The 23,308-nt window shown below is 44.6% G+C and overlaps 1 protein-coding gene across 1 annotated transcript in view; it reads left to right on the top strand.

The window, feature by feature from the left end:
- LOC147900399 (uncharacterized) overlaps positions 1–20,898 on the top strand; it is a 41,540-nt gene extending 20,642 nt beyond the window's left edge. Inside the window, exons 12-13 of the mRNA XM_087376866.1 lie at positions 18,571–19,291; positions 19,614–20,898. Coding sequence (XP_087232992.1) covers positions 18,571–19,291; positions 19,614–19,755 — 863 coding nt within the window. The 3' untranslated portion in view covers positions 19,756–20,898. The remainder of the gene's footprint in view (positions 1–18,570; positions 19,292–19,613) is intronic.
- Positions 20,899–23,308: the final 2,410 nt, after the last annotated feature.

Below are 23,308 nucleotides of genomic sequence, written 5' to 3'. Positions count from 1 at the left end.
GCACTAAAAAATCAGATCCACTCCCACGGACATAAAGAGTGGGTTCTGTGGGACTATTCTGAAAACCAAGGGATAGTAAGTGTGCATGAATTTTGGCATACCATGCCCTGGGTGCCTACTTCAAACCATAAAGGGCTTTTATAAGCCGGCATACCTTATTTTCAGAATTAACAACTTCAAAGCCAGGAGTTTGTGTGACATAAACTTCTTCCTGTAGATCCCCATGAAGAAAAGCAGTCTTCATGTCAAGTTGGTGCACTTGCCAATGATGATGGGCTGCAATGGCAAGACACATCTAATGGTAGTAATCCTGGATGTGGGAGCAAATGTCTCCTCAAAGTCAATGCCTTGTTGTTGGGCATACCCTTTTGCAACAAGACGGGCTTTGTATCGATCTATGCTGCCATCAGATTTCCTTTTTAATTTGTAGACCCACCGCGTTCCAATGGCATGCTTGCCGGGAGGGAGATCTACTAATTCCCATGTGTCATTTTTGGCAATAGATTGTAACTCAGCTCTCATTGCATCCATCCACTCTTTGCTGTCAAAAGCATCTTTATGGCACAGAGGCTCTTCATTGCAAGCTGTAGCAAGGAGTGCAAACTCAAGAAAGTGACCATGCTGTCTATTCCCTGATCTTGTCCGGGCAGCAAAAGGCTGATCTTGTTTGCTGTCCCTCAATGTATCAAGAAGCCATCTGGGAACTTGCCTTTGCTGTCTATTGACAGCTCTTTCTTCAATGACTGCATCATGAGTAGTGGGATCATTTTGTGCCAGAAGAGAAACCTGCAAATCAGCATGAGGGTGTGGCTGATTATTGCCTAGTGGAGGGCCTGTAGGAGGCTCATGTTGCTGGTCAAAATCCTCTTCTGATGATGGCAGAGGTAACCAAGATTCAAAGGCATCAAACATGTCAACATCTGGCTTTGCTTTGCAGTCCACAAGAGGAGAAGCTGAATGTTCAGCAAAGATTACATCTCTATTAACAATAATCTTCCCAGTATTTGGTTGATATAACCGATACCCTCTGCTCTCGTGGCTGTAACCAATAAATATGCATTTGATTGCCTTGTCATCAAGCTTATGTCTCAGCTGAGATGGTACATGAACATATGCAAGAGACCCAAAAACTCTCATGTGTGAAAGTGAAGGCTTCCTGCCTTTCCATGCTTCATAAGGTGTAATAGTCTTCAATGCCCGTGTAGGTGATCTATTCAGCACATAGTTGGCACACATTACTGCATCAAGCCAAAATTTATTGGGCAAAGACTTGGCCTTAAGCATGCTTCTGGCCATCTCCATTGTGGACCTGTTTTTCCTTCTAGAAACCGGATTCTGCTGAGGAGTGTAAGAACAAACCTGTCAGGACTCAGGAGGCCGTTGTACACGGGTGCTCCTCCTAACAAAATGTTCCGTAATAGGCTGGTGTCTAGCCTGTTCGTCATGCATGACGGGTGGCTGTACCACCATATTTGGCTGTTCTACAGCGCCATTTGCTGGCATATCCAGTGGTGCATCATTGGCAAAATTGTCTGGCTGATTTTCAGCCTGTATACCCTCTTGAACAGGGATATCTACAGCAGCCTGCTGCTGCATATTAATGGACATTCTTTGCTGTCCGACATCATCATAAACAACCCTCCTGTATTCCATAGGTTGCACGGGTTCTTTGTGTACACTATCCTCTTTAAAGATGACGTCATTGCTGCGTATAATCTTCTGTTTGACGGGATCCCATAACCTGTACCCCATTTCACGTTCGTCACCGTAACCCATGAAGATGCATCTGAAAGATTTTGGCTCGAGTTTGGTGCGCAGTTCTTTGCGTACATGAGCAAAGCACTCGCAGCCAAACACACGTATGTGCTTGTATGAAGGTGGCTTGCCAGACCACACCTCCTCTGGCACTTTCAGCTCCAAAGCCTTGTTCGGCGACCTGTTAATTAGGTGAACTGCTGTTTGCACGGCTTCTGCCCAAAAGCCATGGGGCAATGCAACATAAGACAACATACATCGAACTTTCTCCTGAATAGTTCGATTCATCCGCTCACTCACACCATTTTGAGATGCATTATGAGGGGCTGTGAGTTCCTGTTTAATGCCCTTAGCTTCGCAAAACTGTACAAAAGCATGTGACACATACTCACCCCCATTATCGGATCTGAGGCATTTCAGCCTGCGTCTTGTCCGATTCTCAACCTGAGCGACAAACTTCTTGAAAGCATCTAAGGCATCGCTTTTATGCTTCAAGAAATAGACCCACACTTTGTGTGTGGCATCATCAATAAAAGTAATGAAATACTTTGCACCCCCTAGTGATAGTTGTGGCATCTCACACAAATCAGTGTGCACTAGATCAAGCGGTGCTCTATTTTGGGGAGTTCTCCTCTTATGAGGAGTCATAGAATGCTTTCCAAAAATGCAATGATCTCAAGTAGGCAAATCTGAAAATGAAAAAGACGGCAGATAACCCAAACGTGACAGTTCTTGCATTCCTTTAACGGACATGTGTCCCAACCGGCTATGCCACAATGAAACCTTCGGCAGCTCGGATATGGCAACAACATGATTACCTACATTGGAAACATAAAGAGGGTACAAGGTATCACTCTTATAACCCTCAGCCACTACAACTTGGCCATCAGTAATCACCCATTTGGAATCCCCAAATGTGGTGTGGTATCCACTGTCATCCAACAAGCCAGTGCTAATCAGATTTTTCTTGATTTGCGGCACATGGCGAACACCATCAAGCATAAATATGCGTCCATCAGGGAATACTATCTGTATACTGCCAATCCCTGTAATCTGACATGCATAGTTGTTCCCAAGGTGAACAACTCCATAAGTACCTGTGTAGGAAGTGAACCACTCCCTATGAGGAGTAACATGAAAAGAAGCACCTGAATCCAAGAGCCAGGTGTGCATGTCATGGCCATCAACAACCAATGTATGTGCAATTACAGCAGAAGAACATAATACATCATGTCTGTCACTGTCACTGTCCTCTGCTGCAACATTCACTGCATCCAAGTCATCTGCCTTGGCCTTGCCTTTGCCTTTGCTTCCACTGCCTGCATCCTTTGTCTCAGCCTTCTTGGCTTTCTGATCCCGTATAAACTTGAAGCACTTAGACTTCACATGTCCCTTCTTGCCACAGTAAAAGCATTCAATATCCTTTTTGCCACGGGACTGAGTGCGGGATTTGGACTTGCCAGCAGATCTCCCCTTCTGCTGAGTCCTACCTCTTTCCTGTACTTGCAAAGCATTGGAAGACTTGCTGCCCGCATTATTCTTCCTGCTCATCTCCTCCATGAGAAGAGAGCTCTCCACATCAGCATACATAAGAGTGACATTTGAATTAGACAGGGTGGTCTTGAAAGTGTCCCAACTCTCAGGGAGGGTACACAACAAGAAAGTAGCCTTGAACTCCTCATCAAGGTTCAATCCCTGTGCAATAAGCTGTGTAAAGATGGCATTGAACTCACTCAAGTGTGAGGTCATAGCTGTACCTTCTTTCATGCGAAGGTCGACAAGCTTCTTCAACCAATAAACCTTACTGGCTGAACTCTTTTGGGCATACAACTCTTCTAGCCTCTGCCATAGGCCATAAGAGGTCTTTTCAGCCTGAACATTGAACACAAGAGAAGCAGTGAGAGTAAGCATGATAGCAGCCCTTGCGGACAAATCAAGCTCCTCCCACTCATCATCTGCCATCCCAGATGGCTTGACACCCTTCACCCTTATGGGCTTAGAAATCTTCTTTAGCAGAAGTACATTCAAACACTGTTCTGCCCATAATGCATAATTGTGTGCCCCTTCCAATTTCTTTATGTTCAGTATTGAAGATTCACTTCCCCCTGATGCCATATCAGATAAGGAAAGTGCCTGACTCCCTGTAAGTCAAGAAAATGACTAAATAAAATTCTGATTTCTCAGAAAACCTGCTCTATCAAGAGCCAGGAGCACTCACAATAGTGCTGTTTTTTACTGTCAAAAAATCTGCAGCAAAACAGAAAATTTTCCCTCCAGTCACTGTACCTTTTGACACACTGTACCGTGCTCAAATAGGCATAAAACAGTAACTTCAGAATGCTGCAGCTGTTCCACAAGTGCTTTATCAGTGCATCATCATCTGACGAAGCACAAAACACTGCTGTCCTGGACACTTCTCCCACCTCAGATGAGGTATTACACTGATTTTATATGCATAAACCACTTGTCATACACTGTTTTGTCCACTGAAAAAGGCTCCAAACACCTCAGCCTGTCACAAACCTGCAACAAAGTATGGGACAAATCCCAAACAATCACCCTTCTGCCAAGGGGATAAAAGGCATCTGAAGTTCTCAAACAGTAACTCAAGTGCTCACAAGCAAAATCTGGGCAAAAGCCCCTTGATTTGACACCTGTACCAAGTGAAAAAACACCTCAACACTGAGGTAGCATACAAAATACAGCGCTCTCCTGGCACTTTCACCTGACAATGTAGTGCATAAACGGTCCTGTGTACACAGTAACAACACAGATCCCAACGTACAAACACTGAAGAGAAAATCTTTTGAGCATTGGCAACGATGGACAGTTAGGGACCGAGTAAACTCGATGCGCCCTGGCCAAGCGTGGCTCAACTGAGATTTTCAAAGTGTCGTACACAGAATGTGACCTGCAAGAAATGTCACTGAATACACTGCGGAAACAAGACCAATGTGGGCACCCTAGCTCCACACTGCCTCAAGGCATACACTGCATACACTTCCAGGCAAAAGCCCTATAAAATTGTCACTCGAAAACTGAGATTTGCACTCAGCAAAAGCATAAAAGCCCTCTGCCAAATCAAGGCATCTGACCTTCCCGAAACAAAATAACTGTGCAACCACCACACACTGTGGCACTAGTCACCTCAAGCATGAGGGACACGAGAGTACTTGCTGTACCTCAAACACACAGTTTTAGAACTGAAAAAATTCCGGGAATGCAGAGCAGAGTGCTCTCTCTTTTCCTTCTTCCCCCCAAAAAAAATCTGTGTCTGCTGTATCTTCTATACCTGCGCAGGGTACCTGCTGTACCCTATACCTGCGAGGGCACGGATCCCCCAAATTTTTTTTTGACCTGTACCTGCTTGTCGCGGCGTCCGTGGTACGGTTGCCTGTACGGCTTCCGTACGGCCAGTACGGCTGGCCGTACCTGTACGGCTTCTGTACGCTCCGGTACGGCTGCCTGTGCAGCCTGGTTGCGCGGCCGGTGCTGTGCACTGCGCGCGCTGGCTGCGCCCGCGCAGCTAGCAGCAGCTAGCTGCTGTTGCAGCTATAGCTGCTTGAGCAGCTGCTCCTGCGCGCTGGCTGCTCGCCCTGCTCGCGCGCGCTGCCCTGCTCGCTGCTGCCTCGCCCTGCTCGTGCGCGCTGCCGTTGCTCGTTGCTGCCGCTGCTGAGGGCACGAGGCCCGAGGGGAGAGGGAGGGGTAGAGAGAGGGGTAGACCGGAGAGAGAGGGAGAGGTAGAGGCTCTGATACCACTTGTGAGGGAAAGGGAGAGGGAGTGGAACGATGGAGACAGAGAGAGAGAGACACAAGAAGTGTGGGTGTGTAATGTGTTGAGCCACACCACAAACTCAAGAGTTTTATTAGGATTAGGGATTCACCCTATGACTGTCTTAAGACAGTCATAGGTGTCATAACATTTTAAAGGGTGGCAATCTGCCTTTACCCCAACACAAGCATAGGTGAGGCCTGTTCTACCCGCTGCTCAGGATTAGTGGAGATGGGATGGCAGAGAGACCTAGGATTTGTCACTCATTGTCGAGTCTATTAAGAGGATCATAATACCTCACATCCGCTCCTCCAAGACTTCCAAGCAAGCTTGGGATACGTTGGAGAGTATGAGGGTCTCTTTCTTGAAAAGTTAGCTTGATTATGCCAAGATGCTGAAGGGTGGCTTAATGTTAGATTGTTTGACTAGGATTCGAGATCTTAGATAATAGCTGAAACATCAATGAAGTTATACATGATAGTCAGCTTATATCTACAACTCTGATTTCTGTGCTAGAGAATTTCACACTTCTCTGAATTTTTCCATGAGACGTAGTATAGTTCCACTTCCTTTTCAGAAACTTGTGGGGCTGTTATTGCAGGAAGAATAGACAAGGAAAAATATGTATGCTAATGTTAATGATGCTGTCAAGCCTTGTTGACTAAAGGAAAACAGAAGCCTCAGTTTGGTGGCTCTCAATCCAGTATTGATTCAGCTCAGCCATCAAAGGAAAATTCATGAAATGTAGGTCAGCCCAAGAAAAACGATAAACGCCATTTTTGCAAGCGTTGACATCACGTCAATGAATGCAAGAAAAGGTTGGAACAACATCGATATTTTGTTACCTTCGTAGATGATTTTTCCAGATTTTTAATGGTGTATGCTTTGAAAGAAAAATCTGATGTCTGATGAGTTTGAGTGCAAAGTGCATACTTTGAGAAGACAAAGGGGGGAATAATTATCAGATGTCTTCAAAGAATTCTTGTAGGAAAGAGGGATTATGCATGTGTGTAACCCCTTATATACCCCAACAAAATGGTGTTGAAGAAAGAGTAGATTGCTGATGGAGATGGCGAGATGCATGATCAAAGGGACGAGGTTGCCACACAGATTTCGACTGGTAAAGCTGCCAAGTGCCATAGTTCACGTGGTGAAATTCGGAATGGCTTCATTGCATAACTTACTGTCGCCACACAAGCATCTTGCTTGCTGCCGTCATGTGTATCCAACTGATATAAACCATGATGTAAAGTGTGCCGTAGTGACTATCTGGCATTCTTTTTCTCCTCTCTTACAATTTATTGATGATCCTGAAAAATGACAAAAGAGGAAATTCTTTTTTGTTCTTGGAACACAATGGGCATTTGGAAGACACAAATCAGTTCCATCTAACTCCCTTCTGAGGATATGATGAATTGTTGGCACAAGATAGTGTTTTGCCAACAGGAGCAGGTTGCAAATAACAAGCAAGTGCTTCCTTGAAGTAATGTTCCTAGATGCACCACTGGGAAAATACCTAATTGCATCATAAGTATGAGAGCTTTTTTTTTTTGGGAACTATGGGGCCTAGCTTTGTAGGGACTTATACCTATAGGTCAAGGGTCCATCGGCGGGACAAACACATCCAAGCCTTGGAGTGGTTGTAACCTTCTACAGTGAGCTTTTTTAGGTAGAGGGATTTTGGAAAAAAGTTCGGGCCCAAGTGCCTCTCATAGTCACACTTGAGGTATGTTATGGAGGCTGGTGGCCCCAATATTTGAGGACCTATGGAATTTCTCCGAAGTTTGAATACCTTGAGGAAGACGGGCCGACTTCATCCTTCTTTTGCTACTTCTTGGATACTAGCTCTAACCCCCTCTGTTTGGCATTTTAGGAGACGGTTCACTTTGGTGCCTCTCTTATGGCTTGATTTGCCTTATCACAAAGGAGACAAAATAAAGACTCACGAATAGCTCAGGTTTTCATTCTTTGCATTCAACCACTCCTCCCTTATCTCAGCTTGTAGACTTTAGCATTATGGGCGAAACCAATGTTGGGCATCTTCAGCTTTTGGGAGGCCATTTGGGTGTTGGAATCAGAGTCCTAGTGTGTGTGGTCCTAGAGTCCTAGGAGTGTCCTACAGTTGTGTGTGTGTGAAGAGTCTTGAGGCCACTTGTGCCACCTCATGTGGTAGGTGTTATTTCTCCCCTAAATTATAGGATCTAGATTCTCTTGTGTGTGACCTCATCTATGAGGTGTCTGTGTGGGAAGATAAGGCTTGCCCAGCCTATAAAAGAGGCTATATACTTGCTGTGATAACATCAATCTATCAACATCAGTTCGTGCCTCAGATCTTGTCTCTCACCCTCTCCCCATTTTCAACAGTTGGTATCAGAGCAGGTCTTCCCTGACTGAGCCTTGCCTCATCGCTATGTCTTTGCGATAACATTACCACACGTCGCCATGTCTACGTTGCTGACCAGCAGGCCGTTCCAAATCCGCCCAAAGAGGGGCTTGCGTCTGATTAGCTAGTTGGCGAGGCAACGGCTTACCAAGGCGACGATCAGTAGCTGGTCTGAGAGGACGATCAGCCACACTGGGACGGAGACACGGCCCCGACTCCTACGGGAGGGGGGAATCTTCCGCAATGGGCGAAAGCCTGACGGAGCAATGCCGCGTGGAGGAGAATGCCCGCTATCTTCCCTGATGCTGCTTCATTCTGTCCGTCCTCCCTCGCAGTCTGCTCACGCCTCCCTCGCAATTTGCTCACGCATCCCTCGTAATCCTACCCGCTACCTCTCTCCTCCGTTGGGCCACTCTAGTTCCACATGAGCTCCTACCCAAGCCTCATCATCGACTGCTCTTTAGCATCAGCTCAGTGTGACACTATTCTGCCTACGTGGTTCACCTCTCCTGATGCTGCAACTACTTGTTTCCTCACCGAATCTGCATCCACAAGGTTTCAATGTCTGAGCTTCGATTTGCAGCTCCCCTTTTGTAATTCTCTTAGTCGGAATGGATCAGATGCTGCTGGCATAATTCTGTTGATCATGCAACTTATTTTCCTGTTGCGCCAGAGGATATGTACGCCGATTCTTCCTAGTACTTGGACAGGGCGTATCCTGCCATTTGCTGTTCATGATCTGTTGTCCATGATTCAGCTCATTGATTCCTTGCTGCCTCCCTGTCTCTTGAGGATGCCTTGATGCAGTAGCAGCCCTGCTCTACGCCGACTTGAACCTTGCTCTATCTGTGTCGAAGCTCGCCATTCTGAAGATCTCCAATTGATTCCTCTCCACCAACATATGAAGATAATGCTGCAGCAATTCAGTCGTCATTTTGACTGCTACAGGCCCTGTTCGTGACCGATTTCCTACCCGAAACCCTAATTTTCGCCCCTTTACAATTTATGCTCAACTTCTCGAATTTTTTGGGTGTTTTCATGATGTGAGGGTTCCCAACCGTTGAATGAGAACTCTTCTGTCAGAAATTTAGAAAAGCCCCAATTTTCTGCAAACTCTAATTTTTCAGCAACCCTAACCCAAAAATTTAGGGCTTTTCTGTCCTGTGTCTTCCTTTGGCATAATTGAAGCTTCTACCATGTAAAATTTGGGCCTTTTTTGAAATTTGAGTAAACATTGTAAGGGATTTAGACACTGGCTGTAATAACAGCTAAGACCTTCCCACCAATGGATAGCATAAAAAACTCCTCGTTCATCGAGAAATTCTCAAGGAGCAATTTCCCAACTTGGCAGACAAAACTCCGGCTTCTTCTTATGCGAGAAGGCATATGGAATATCACCAATGGCAAGGAGCCAAAACCCCAAAGTGATGATGCTAGAATCAGTTGGTGGGAGAACCAAAATGATAAAGCAATGGCTATCATTGGCCTAGCTTTAGCTGACAACCTTATCCACCATGTGGATTTTGATAAGACTGCAAATGACGTTTGGGAAAAATTAGAGAATTTGCTTGGAAATAAGATCAATAATTCCAAAGTATTTCTCAAACCAAAACTCTTCAAACTCAAGATGAAGGAAACTGAAACCCTCAATGAACACTTGAGCAATATTGGGTCAATTCTCCAACAATTATCTGCCATCTGTGCCATTGTTGAAGATGATGATCAAGTTGCTGTACTTCTCTCAAGTATTGAAGACATTTCCAAGTACAATGAGATCCTTGCTGTCCTAAGAGTCAGCCGCAATATGAGCTTTAAGGATATGGTAGCTCATCTCATTGATGAGGACCGTAGGCTTACAGAGAAAGCAGAATCTTCCTTTGAATTTGGCAAAGCATTCTTTCTCACAAATAAGCCCAAGAAGAAAGGAAAACCTCTTAAATGTAATTACTGTTAGAAGCTTGGCCATCCAGAGGATCGTTGCTTCAAGAAGATGGCAAAGGTACAAGCCAAAGAACATGCCAATCTGGTTGCGGAGCAGAGCGAGGACGAAGACGATGAAGCTACACCTTCTGGACCTGAGGAACAAGCCTGCACTGCTGCTGTTTCTGGTTTATCCCTCCATGAGGTGATAGATGAAGAGTGGGCTTTCTAGAGTCGTGTGTGTTAGGTACTCTGCCTTGGGTAGTCCCCCTAAAATGATGTAATAATTTGTCATTTTGTGTGCCTTGTCCTATAAAAGACTCCACTTATTTCCATGTACCTAGTTAGGAGACAGGGGGGTTGTTATGTCTTTCCTTTATCAGGTGTCACCTAATTTCTCTAAACTAACCTCTGCTGCAGATCACGGGAGTAGCACCATGATTCTCCTCCCAGCCAAATCATGCTAAGGCACAAAGCGAGGCAGAGATCTACGTTGAAATTTTTTCGTGAATCCAATCCTTCTCTTCTCTCTCTAGCCTTAGCAAACCCCAAATCCCTAGATAGATCTAGATGCCACATGTCATCCATATAGGGCCTTCCTAATGCAACATTTCACCCCTCTCTTGGGATGCATTTAATTCCTTGCCCCTAGGCACAATCTTTGCACTAGGCCCTTGGTCTCAGATCTATCTAGTCTGGTGCTATCAGCCCTCACCTAGGACCTTGACATTAAATCCCTCCCGATCATTTACATGAAGCGCAAACACATATATTACAGAGATAGATCCATAAGGGAAATGTCGACTGATTCTTCCGAGGTCATGCTACCTCGGCTAGAGCGTAACATTCCTTCCCTCTTCAGACATCAGCGTCCTCGATGATAAAGTCTGGGAACACTCTCCGCAACTGATATACAGATTCCCAGGTAGCTTCGGATAGAGGCTGACCATGCCATGCAACCAACACCGTGGGTATCTTCCGATTTCGTATTTGCATTGTTCCTCGGTCCAGGATTCTTGTTGGTTTGCGCCTTGCAATATCCTCTATCTCCTGAAACAAAACCACACCGTCGATTAGTGAGTCACCAGTATGTAAAAATTTCTTTAAACGTGAAACATGAAAAACCGGGTGCACCTTACACCCCTGTGGCAATTCTAATTTATAGGCTACACTGCCTATTCTCTTTAGAATTAACCACGGCCCACAGTATCAAGGTGATAACTTAGCACACTCTCCTGAAGTCAACGACTTCGAGTGCGAAGGAATTCTGAGAAAAACTTTTTCTCCTTCTTCAAATACTCTTATAGACCGATTTTCATCCGCATACACCTTGGCTCTATCCATAGCCTGACGGATATTAGCTCTCGCAAGTGCTAGCATCTCCCGCATCTGAACTACAAAGTTCGCGGCACTAGGCACTTTCTGAGGTACTCCAACTATAGTTGGATTGGCTGGCCTATAACCATAGTTCAGGTCAAACGGACTGAACCCAGTAGATGAATGTTTCCTGTCATTGTAGGCAAACTCCAACAATGGCAACCACTTGTCCCATGTATGTTGCCTCAATGACACATATGCCCTCAGCATATCCTCTAAAGTCTGGTTGACTCTCTCCGTCTGACCATCCGTCTCAGGATGATCCCCACTACTCATTCCCAACTCAGTCCTTAGTGTCTCAAATACCGCTGTCCAAAAGTGACCGGTAAACCTGACATCTCTGTCTGACACTATGGATCTAGGCAATCCATGCAGACGAAATATATGTCTAATAAACAAATCCGCTACTTGCGGGGCACTAGTAGACTCTCTAGTCGGAATGAAGTGAGCCATCTTGGTTAGACGATCAACCACCACAAGGATAGAATTATACCCTCCTTGTGTTGCAGGTAGCCCTACAATAAAATCCATGGAAATGCTCTCCCACTTACTTAGTGGTATTTCCAAGGGCTGTAAAAGTCCGGGTGGCTTCACCCGCTCGGCCTTACTTACCTGACACGAGAAACACCGTGTCACATATTCATGAATATGCTTTTTCATCTTTGGCCAAAAGAAATCTCGCTTCACGAGATCATATGTCTTCTCGACTCCTGGATGTCCCGCACACGGGCTATTATGGCATTGTCGAATGACTCTCTGCCTGAGATCATTCTGACCAGGTACTACAACCTTGCCATTTCTAACTAGCATACCATCCCTTATGGTATATCTTGCATAAGTTTGGCCTATTCTGGATGCCAGGTCATTCTTTTCATTTTCCCCGGGTTTTAACACATGAGCCTTAGGCCATAAGCTGTGGACAAACTCGTCCACCTTCTGAGTTTCTCTGATCTCGGTCATTAGAGCACTCTCTAATACCGTGAAACTCAGGTTGTGCATAATGCGAGACAACGCATCAGCTACCTTATTGTCTTTTCCCCTATGGTACCGAATCGTTAAATTAAACTCCTGCATGAGCTCTGCCCACCTAGCTTGGCGGCCCCTCAAGTCAGGCTGTTTACAAAAATGTTTCAGAGTATCATGATCCACATCTACATAAAACTCTGAACCATACAGATAATGCCTCCATGTTTTCAAAGCATGGATAACAGCTTACAACTCCAATTCATGAGTTGGCCAATTCCTTTGAGAGGGAGAAAGCTTCTTGCTTTCAAAGGCTACTGGCCTTCCCTCTTGAAGGAGGACTGCTCCTACCGCAATGCCACTTGCATCGGTTTCTAGGAACAACGGTTTCTGGGGATCAACTATTTTTAACACCGGTCCTGTGACCACAGCTTGTTTTATGGTGTTAAAACTTTCCTGTTGATTCTGTCCCCAAACAAAAGGTACTTTATCTGAGGTCAGATCAGTCAATGGCGATACTATTCCGGAATATCCTTTGATATGCCTTCTATAAAATTGGACAAATCCCAAGAATGATCGCAACGCGGTCAGACTCTGAGGGATTGGCCAAGTTAGTATCGCAGCCACTTTCTTCGGATCCATTTCTACCCCCTGTGGAGTAATTATGAACCCTAAGTACTCAAGCCTAACCATACACAGTATAGTTTTCTTTTTATTCACGTAAAGACTGGCTTTCCTCAAAGTACTGAACACTATCCTTAAGTGCTCACAATGCTCAGTAACACTTTTACTGAATATCAAGATATCGTCAATAAAATGTACTACGAACTTTCCGATATACGGACGTAGTAAATCATTCATAAGCATGACGAAGGTCGCTGGAGCATTGGTAAGTCCGAAGGGCATTACCAAAAACACATAATGACCAAACCTGCTTCTAAAAGCGGTTTTATGCACATCCTCGGCTCTAATCCGGATCTGATGGTAGCCGCACTTAAGATCTATCTTGCTGAAAATCACGGCTCCATGTAGTGCATCTAGCAAATCATCAATCCAAGCCATCGGATACCTGTGCTTAACAGTGATATTATTCAATGCTCTGTAATCTATACAGAGGCGAAACGTATCATCCTTTTTCCTCTTTAATATCACTGGTGAAGCAAAAGGTGAGAAACTTGGTTGAATCTGCCCCAACTTGAGGTATTCTTCCAGTTGCCTACGCACCTCCGCTTCTTCAGTAAAACTCATTCTATAGGGAGGTCTATTTACAGGTTCTGCCCCCGGGATCAGTTCAATCTTATGCTGAACTTTCCGCTCTAGAGGTAACCCATAAGGTAGTTCATCCCTAAAACATTCAGAGAACTCCTCTGTTATAAGATTAGCCAGCTTGGCCATCTCACCACTTTGCGTAACATCAGTGCTAGCCGAAGACTCATCCATCGACTCTACCGATGCTGTGCAAAGGTATAAAAACTCTACTTGAGCCTTTCTGATTTCCATCACGGAAACCAACGGTCCCTGAGGTATATCTTTTTCACCTCGCAAGACATAAAGCACATCATTCATCTTGAATTGATATACGTGCTTTTTCCAATCAATGGCTGGGTTCTTCCTAGAATGCCATGCCATTCCCAGGGCTATATCTGCATGAGCAAGCTTGGTCATTTCAAAATCAAGCTTCTCAGCATAGTCCTGAATCCGAAGTTCCAACTGGGTAACCCTTTGGTCCCATACTTCAGTTGAACTTCCATCTGCCATCCTGACTGTGTACGCATAGTCAGATGGACGTGTCTTTAATTTCAGCCTCTTCACGAGCTTGGAGTTAATCACATTGTGAGTTGACGCTGAGTCAAACAACACAATGACATCATGACTGGCCACTTGCCCTTTCATTTTGATTAACTCCGTATCATTAAAGGCTGTACACCCCGTTGCTGCGGGCTTAGATAGGATGTTATCAGGTGCACTCGTCACTAACTTAGCAACAGACACACATAACAAACAAGGTACTAACCTCTGAGAAGATCCCGCTAGCTGAATCTGCATCTCTTCCGCTCTGGGACTTCCCTGCATCTCCACGTCGCACTCTGAGATCACCATCTCAGCCATCCGACGATCTTTATTACGTGGACAATCTCTCCACTGATGAGGTTGAAGGCAACCAAAGCATAAGCCTTCTCTCCTCGCTTTTTCCCGCTGTTCTGGGTTCAAGGGAGATTTAGACCAAGCCCGGGCTGCCATTGGAGTTACTTTCCTTTTCACTCCAATGGTGGTACTTGGCTTAGGAGTTTCAGCCGGTCTCGCCTGCTTGGCTTGAGCACTCGGCTGTGAACCACTCCCTCTACTAGCCCACTTCTTCTTAAACCCAGACTTCTTCGGATACCCATACTGGGTTCCGACCTGTGCAAACCCACTTGGCTTGCTGCCCTTGGCATCCTCGTAGTTCAGGGCTATAGCTATTGCATCATCTAGCGTGTTCGCGTACTTAGCCCGAACTTCCATTTTTATTCGATCATTCAATCCAAATATGAAATCTTTCACTTGGATTGATTGAGGCAGGGGTTCGTCAACCTTCATTACACTCTCGCGAAACTTATCAGTGTATTCTGCCACTGATAAATTTCTCTGACGAAGGTTCCTATATTGATCCCAAGCTCGGGATGCTTCGTCAGGAGGTAAGAAGTGTTTCCTGAACTCTCTTTTAAACCCCTCCCAGGTAGTGGATGCTATGCCATCTTTTTGTTGTTTAATCCACCACCGATCCGCTGCCTCACTAAACATGTGGGTGGCTTCGCGGATCTTTTTGATGTCATTTCTGATCTCACAAATGGCGAACGCCTCGTCCCATTTGTGTAACCAGGTCTCAATGACATCAGAGCTACGGTCGTTCATCCGACCAGAATACTTTTCCGGTCTGTAATTGGCAATATTTGGCACTTTAGCCTTCCTAGGCTCGACCGTATGGACACTAGACTCCAGTTCCATTGGAGCCTTTCCCTTCTCTTCTCGAGAAGGTCTGGCAGACATACTCTGTAACGCTCTCCTAAGTTCAAATTGCCCTGCGTTGGCTTGTAATTGCTGCGCTAACAACTGTTGCAAGGCATCCTCCAGCAATGCAATCCTGCCAGATAAAGTGTGAGCTACTGGGCGCGATCCCTGCTGGGTCGGCCGGACTCTTGATTCACCAGGGTCCCTCCTGGAAGCCCCTTCTTCTGCTTCCATTTAGTTCAATAGGTGTTTTGTCTTGGGTTTTTTTTTTTTTTTTTCAACACCCCTAGAACACTGTAATCACAAGCTGACACAATTCAGTGTACTAACACTCCTCACACAATTCCCTATACTAGGGAATACCTGCGATCTGACATGCACACTAACTACGCATTTGACACAGGCATATATCCAAATCCCGCTTTTCCCTATACTAGGGAAATTCCTGCAGATTAACTCAGACTTAACCACACAGGCATAACCCGTCCTTACTGCCACGCTGAAACCTCATGCGTGCTGTCCTTTCTATGGAAGTAGCGCGTCACCCAGCTAATTAAGGAAGAAAAAAAAACAACACAAAACTAAGGGAGATCAAAGAAAGCTCCCTGGTTAAGTCGTGCGCCTCTGCGTCCAATCGGTGTCTCCGGATCCTGCAGCCTCTGCGTACTGCCTGCTCATGAGTAATAAGACTTCTCTGGTGTCGCGTATCCTTCAGATTGTGCTGTCCACGCCAACCTACGGACTGTTTATTACAGACGCAGAAATTTGAAAATGAGCGTCGATCAAATTCTCCGTTAGACTCACGAAACACCTTGCATCTCACGTCTGTGCTCTGGTCCTTCGACAACCGCTCGTATCACTGTCGTAGCTCCCCAGGTGTCCGTCGTCACGGCACCCCCGTTGTGGTTTCGCTGCAGTCGCCAAACACTGTCGTAGCTCCCCAGGTGTCCGTCGTCACGGCACCCCCGTTGTGGTTTTGCTGCAGTCGCCCTATACTATCCGTTAAAGGCACGTATAAACCTTCCGTTGAGGTAATCCAGCGCCCCGCCGATTCGTAGGCCCATCAAAACGTTACGGGAACCCCACGTCATCTCGCAGGCCCTTCGACTGGCGCTCCACCAACGTTTCGTCGCAGCCTTACAATTCCAACCAAAATTTCATCGCAGCCTTACAATTCCATGCTGCTTCTGCTCGCCGCTCACGGGCCGCTGCTGCTCGTTCCAGCGCCTCCCCTTAGACTTTCCGCTGACTAACGTCGAAGGGTCTACAGGATAAACCTCAACAATCTCGTCGATCCTTTTCTTTCTTGCGCTCTGCGACAGCTACGTAAACCAGTGTTCGTCCGTCCCTTCTCTAATTCCAAGCCTTGCGCTCTGATACCAATTGTCACCTAATTTCTCTAAACTAACCTCTGCTGCAGATCACGGGAGTAGCACCATGATTCTCCTCCCAGCCAAATCATGCTAAGGCACAAAGCGAGGCAGAGATCTACGTTGAAATTTTTTCGTGAATCAAATCCTTCTCTTCTCTCTCTAGCCTTAGCAAACCCCAAATCCCTAGATAGATCTAGATGCCACATGTCATCCATATAGGGCCTTCCTAATGCAACATTTCACCCCTCTCTTGGGATGCATTTAATTCCTTGCCCCTAGGCACAATCTTTGCACTAGGCCCTTGGTCTCAGATCTATCTAGTCTGGTGCTATCAGCCCTCACCTAGGACCTTGACATTAAATCCCTCCCGATCATTTACATGAAGCGCAAACACATATATTACAGAGATAGATCCATAAGGGAAATGTCGACTGATTCTTCCGAGGTCATGCTACCTCGGCTAGAGCGTAACATCAGGCCTGGCCGAGTTCCAGGATGTTGGTGTACTCCCTAGACCTATGAGTTGGTCATGCATCCATGCTCAGATTTGAGTCTCTGATCACGTTGACACCTAAGCCATGAGAGTGCTTGGTTCAACCTCTGAATTATGCTTAGCTATTAGCCTCTGAGATTGCCTGGGATGCACAGTCTGGATGATGTCATAGTTTTTTCACCCTAGCTCCGAAGGGGGGTTTGTTGGAATCGGAGTCCTAGTGTGTGTGGTCCTAGAGTCCTAGGAGTGTTCTACAGTTGGGTGAGTGTGAAGAGTCTTGAGGCCACTTGTGCCACCTCATGTGGTAGGTGTGATTCCTCCCCTAAATTATAGGATCTAGATTGTCTTGTGTGTGACCTCATCTATGAGATGTCTGTGTGGGAAGATAAGGCTTGCCCAGCCTATAAAAAGAGGCTATGTACTTGCTGTGATAACATCAATCTATCAACATCAGTTCGTGCCTCAGATCTTGTCTCTCACCCTCTCCCCATTTTCAACATTGGGCAAAGGGCGCGGTGGCAAGAGCAATGCTCCCTTTGCTCTCTCTCTCTCTCTCTCTCTCTCTCTCATGGTCAGTTCGATAGGGGTGCCCCTAGCCCCATTTTTTCCCTTTGTGTAGTGACTCTCAATCAGCTCACCCTAGTCAAATACTTATTGTGCCAAGGTAGGACTAGGGGAGTTGCTATCATGCCCCATGGCCAAGGACCATATGTCTATGCCTCAACCTGGAAGGAGGCGCCCACACTTTTGAATATTTGTATGAGAGGAATAGGGCTTTCCGTGTGAGTGGAAGCCCGTGTAACAATTTTAGAATGAGTGGATGGGAATTTGGAGGGAGAATAATTCAAATCTTGTGTGGCGATGCCCTAAGGGCATCATTGGCTTCAAGATCACCTTGGGGACCCAATGCATTAGAGTCGCACTCATTGCTCCCAGTCTGCTAGAGCACTGGTTTACTGGCCAGTGAGTAACGTTGCAGAGTTTTATATCCACTCTAGTTGAAACATTACCACTAAACACCTGAGTAGTCCTGGCTTGTCCTTACGGAAGGTGATCTGATGAACCTTATTTCCAATCTTTGTGATGAACCTTATTTCTAATCTTTCTTGGATTTACTCATGCTTTTAGTATCAATAACAGTGAATAGCAGATGGATGTGGGGTCATTGGCAATTCTTTTTTATGATAAGGGTATAAATCTGAGAGTATTAGCTATGAGTCAATTGGAATTGGGTGCTTGCAAGTTGCGCATGTGGATATTTTCTTTGGTATATCTTTTGGTTCACATTTGTAAAGGGCGGGGGGTACTGTGGACTGTGCTTGAACAGTTATTAGATTTCACTTATCTTTTAACAGTTATTAGATTTCACTTATCTTTTCTTTTTTAGTTATTGTCCTTATGTCAGTTCCTGTGCTGCCATTGAAAAGTGGATGTTTAACCAGAATTGTAGTAATGGGAATACTTGACATGTTTTCTTTGTGAAGAGATGGGATTGTTTGAATCAGCTCACTAACCTTGATGATTGCTGCATATCTTTTTATTTCAGATTCTTCTCCAATCCATTCCTGGGGAGCTCATGGAGACATTGTTAGGCGTCGTCGCATGCCCAGCACAAAGTATCGTGATATGGATACGAGTGTACGAAAAGCTATCAAAGGTCCCAAAGAGAGCGCCAACTCATCAGAAAAGAGGGGGAATTCAAATATGACAAGACTTGAAAGTGTATACGTGAATGAAGAACTAGATTCTAATGATACAGCATCTGGAAAACAAGGAAACTCATGGAAAGTATTCAAGAAAGCAAGAAGGGAGACAGAGACTGGCTTTTTTGATGCGCCTGCAGTGAGTCAAGATGGAGACTCTTCAGGGGTACCAAGGAAAAAATTGAAGATGTCAGATCTTCGTGGAAAGTCAGCAGAGGAAGAAGGTAGGCTGTTTGAGAGTGGTACCAGAGATTCCTCTTCCAAAGTGTCCTTGAAGCTCAAACTAAAGAAACCAGTGGGTGGAAATGGTGTACATCTGGGAAATGCAGAGGGAAATTCTCCAAAGCATGGGGGTGGCAGTACCATTCGTGGGCAGAGGTCTAAAAGAAAAAAGCACCATTTACTGGAGATGGGGAAACTGAGTTCCCTTGAACAGGAAGGAGAATTGCACCTTACTAGGGAGGAAGACGGAAAAATTTCAGATGATAGTTGGATTCTGCAGAAGCTCGGCAGAGATGCTATTGACAAAAGGGTTGAAGTTTTTCGCCCTAGGGATAGGATATGGTGAGTACTTTATCGTACGGTCTTCATTTGCGAGTGTCTGTAGAGTCTTAAATTAAAGTTCATGAAGGCGAACCTGATTCAAGTCTTCCTGATTTTAGATTGAAAAAAATCTAAACATTAATAGGGGACATAAGGACCTGATTCGAGTCATTTTAATCTGGGAGTACGGAATTCTCTCCTTATTGACTGGAGTTTTCAGTTTTGTTGAGAGTTAAGAAATTTGCAGGTTGGCTCTGTCTGTCATGCGATTGTTTTGTTAACACTGAGTTGGTGTTTTTCAGTGGAGAATGATGTTCAAGATGTGAAATTTCTTGTTTGGCAGGTGTAAAGGAACGGTGACTGAAGTTCTCCCCCTCAAGTCACAATTTACTGTGAGCTCTGATGATGGTAGGCAGGAGACCATTGCATTTGGAGAGAGGAGTGTGCGTATCCTTTCGCACTCGAAGAAACATCCAAGATCTTGAGTAATACTCTTCGGAAGGATAAATTCTGGGACTTCTTTCCATACAACAGCAACATACAACAGCAAGAACGACAAGGCTATGAAAACAGATATCAAGCATCCAAGCAGCAGTAGATTTTCTAGGTGAGGGATATAATGTTGATGCCGCCTGTCATCCAATATTTTTCATTTGCCTGCCTGCGTGAAACAGTTCTGGTTCAAGCCATTGCTAAGAATTCCAGGCTACTGCTCGAGCTGTTGTTCCAGAATCCCCAGTACAGGGGATTTGTATTCTAGAACTGGTTCAGGTCTGCCAGTTTGGGTAGTCATTCCTATTCATAGTACTGCCGGATCTATCTTTTTTAACTGGGGCAGAGATAGCAAGATGCGATTATGAGGGAATATGTGCATAGTTCACCATCACAGTGATGTATCCCTTGTATCATCATTTTTTGGGATTAAATCCATTTTTATTATTTGAGTACTGATAAGAAAAGCCTAAATTTGTTATGCGACTCGTTGATTTCAACTTGTGAACAGAATTGTCAGGGTCGCATGGGTAATCTTAAGGGAGTATGATGAAACATAGCTATTCCTGTAAAAAGGGGGCCTGCACTGCTGGCATAATTTGGATTTTCAAAAATTTTTGGAAAGTTTAGTGAGTCCCATCCAGCAAGTGGCGAGCCTGTCATTTGGAGCCAAAAGTGGTGGTTTCTCCTTCAAAACAAGGTGCATGGTTGCACGAATGCACTGTCCAAAGAGCATAGATCAGAAGCAACCAGCTGCAAGCTTCGAGAGAGTCGTGACGGCAGAGAGAACGGCAAAAAAGCACATGTGAGCAGGATGAACATGCATCCACGTGGCCTTGCATGCTTTTTAACTCCGATTAAGGCTTCCAATGTGCTAGGCCTAACAACTTTAATGCCTGCCACATTTTGGCCAGCCCGAATCCCATGCGCTGGCATTCCTGATGCTATAGACCGCCCGCTACGGGGGCAGTGCTAATAAACGCCTAGTGAACATTCATATAGCAGGTTGAATATTGAAATTGTGGATGATGGACTGGCTGACCTCTGTGCTGTATAAAAAGCAAGCTCTTTCTTCATCCGCATTCTTAGGGATACATAGCAGTTTTTCATGCTTATGGCATGGTTGGTCATGTGTGTCAAGCAGAGGAAGGCAGGTTAGAAGGTAGAGTTCAGAAACGATTCATAAATCTGAGATGACGGTGTTTGAGGGAGAATATATATGCATTCTTTCATCTAGGAGTGATTTTACTGGGATGGTATTACTTTGTCAGTCATTGTTTGCACATGGAACCAGGGGATAAAATAGTTCTAGTTTCAATGAGGAATGTATGCTCAGATAAAATATTTATGCTTGCCTTGAAAATATTATTGAATGTAAGGCTTAATTCTCTTGCGTTAGATCCCTCTTGTGAATGCTATTTTGAACTTTAAGGGGGCACAAAAGGCCAGGTTTTTTGTTAAAACTGTGCAATGATCCTCCTCCCTGTGAAAGTAGAATGAGTGATTTGAGCTTGAGTTGAGCTTGAGTTTACAAGAAAGATTGTACAGTGTATGTGGGCCGGGTTGTGATTTGATGGGCATGAAATTCCACAGTTTAGGTAGTTTTGTTCACCCATTGAGAAGTCTCTTCATAAAATTCAATTGGTAGGAAATCAAAATTCAGCTTCAAAAATATGTTTCTATAATCCTCATCATCTAGATTTGCAAAGTATGTTGTATTCTGTGTGTATATATATTTTATGCAATGCAGTGAGAATCTATAGAACAGAACCCTATGACATTAATAATCTGTCCCTAATTTTAAATTATTTATCCATCAAGAATTGATGCATCACAACGTGAAGCTTGTTGAGCTGCTCCGGATGCTGAGCAAGAGCTCTTTCTTTTTAGTTATACTCTTTGCTTTGGAGTCCCTTGTATTGTTTATCTTATCGCTGTAGTGGTTGTAGTTTACGAGCATTGTCCTTTTTATCTTGGCAATAGTTTGGTTATCAAGATTTGGGATGTGTGTTTCGCTGTTGCGACCTTGAAAGTCTGCTTTTTTGTTGGCAACCACCTTGAATAAGAACATGCCAACTCGTCAAACAGCAACAAATAACAATAACCATGAGGGAAATAACTGTCATTGAACAAGAGGCACAATGTGCCGGGCGCACTGCCCTTAAATATGAGTAGAGGTCGGCAAAAGTAGCACAGTCTAGTACATATGCTTTGGAGCAATGTCCATGCCCCATCTTTGCCAGCTAGAAATCGCACACCACTACCTCGTTTGCTCTCTCCAACAAGACATTGGCAGCTTTGACATTGAGGTCACGGTCACTTGTGTACAATCTTCAGGTCACATTGCTCATGCAAATAGAGCAATCCTCGAGTAGAGCTGATTGGATGTGCTTGAGTGTAGGAAAATCCAGAAGGGGATGATGTGACAGCACGAATTCAAAACATAGAAAGTCCGCTTTAGAAGGAACCTCCCTTGTTGCTATAGCTTGCCCCTAGTGAGGTAGGGCTAATAGAACTACGAATGTCACACACATGTTCAATCCTATGAACTAATACTAAGATAGTATAGAATTTTGCCTATAAAGAGCAAGAGAGATGATGATGACATGTAGCATGATGCATACCTTTTATAATTCCTAGAGGACGCAAAACTTGTTAAAACACCTCCCATACCAGAGTGTCCTAGCGGAATTACAAAGGATGTCCTTCTGCACCTACTGTGTGGAGCTTCTCTTGTGGAATCATTGAAAGCTTAGGAAAATGGCCATGTGTGCAGAAACCTAGTTTTTCCTTTGAACACTTAATCAAAACTATTTGACCATGCATATATCCAATGACTCAATTACAACTCCAGTATGATGAAACTAGAGGATGCCACATGAATCTTATCAACCATTAATTACGATCCTTGATCGTCTTGGATGATACAATGGCCATTGGCAAGCGTTCGAAGTGAGGACCTTTTTCATCAATGCAGAGGATAATGGTTTCTTTTATACTTTTAATACATGTAATCCAAGCATTAGTACTTGCTTTTGTTTCAAATTCAATGGTCAATTTTTGAGTTCAAATTTCCCCTTCTATATATTAGGTGTCACATACCAACAAGCTATATGATATAGATAGATGTGTTAAAATATCAAAATCACATTATGTTTTTTAGGCATTTTACCTTAGTGTCCATGACTCAAAGTCCATATGACTTGGAAAATTTTGCTAGAAGCAACTAAAATATTATCTTTCACTCGATCACCACAAAAGACTTCAAAACAAGTTGTCCTAGATTTGATTGCATGGGAGATAGGGGTGGGGGAAGTAGGTACACCTCAACAAACCCAACAAGAGAATATCTTTGACATGTGAATCCAGTAGGCATGAACAAGTTTGATAGCACATTCAGTAAAGATCTATGACACATGCATTGGCTGCACCTAATGCATAACAATGTTTTGGACAACTTCAACTCAATACACCTCATTGTAACATAAACTAGCACTAAGGAAAGTGACTAGTTTTACCAAGCAGTGGCCAAATGATCCCAAGGGA

Source organism: Dipteris shenzhenensis, chromosome 7 (assembly GCF_047967505.1).
Source record: "Dipteris shenzhenensis isolate YYH24624 ecotype China chromosome 7, Dip_SZ_1.0, whole genome shotgun sequence".
Lineage (NCBI taxonomy): Eukaryota > Viridiplantae > Streptophyta > Polypodiopsida > Gleicheniales > Dipteridaceae > Dipteris > Dipteris shenzhenensis.
The sequence above is the reverse complement of the archived record's forward strand: the minus strand, read 5'-3'. Positions and strand labels throughout refer to the sequence as shown.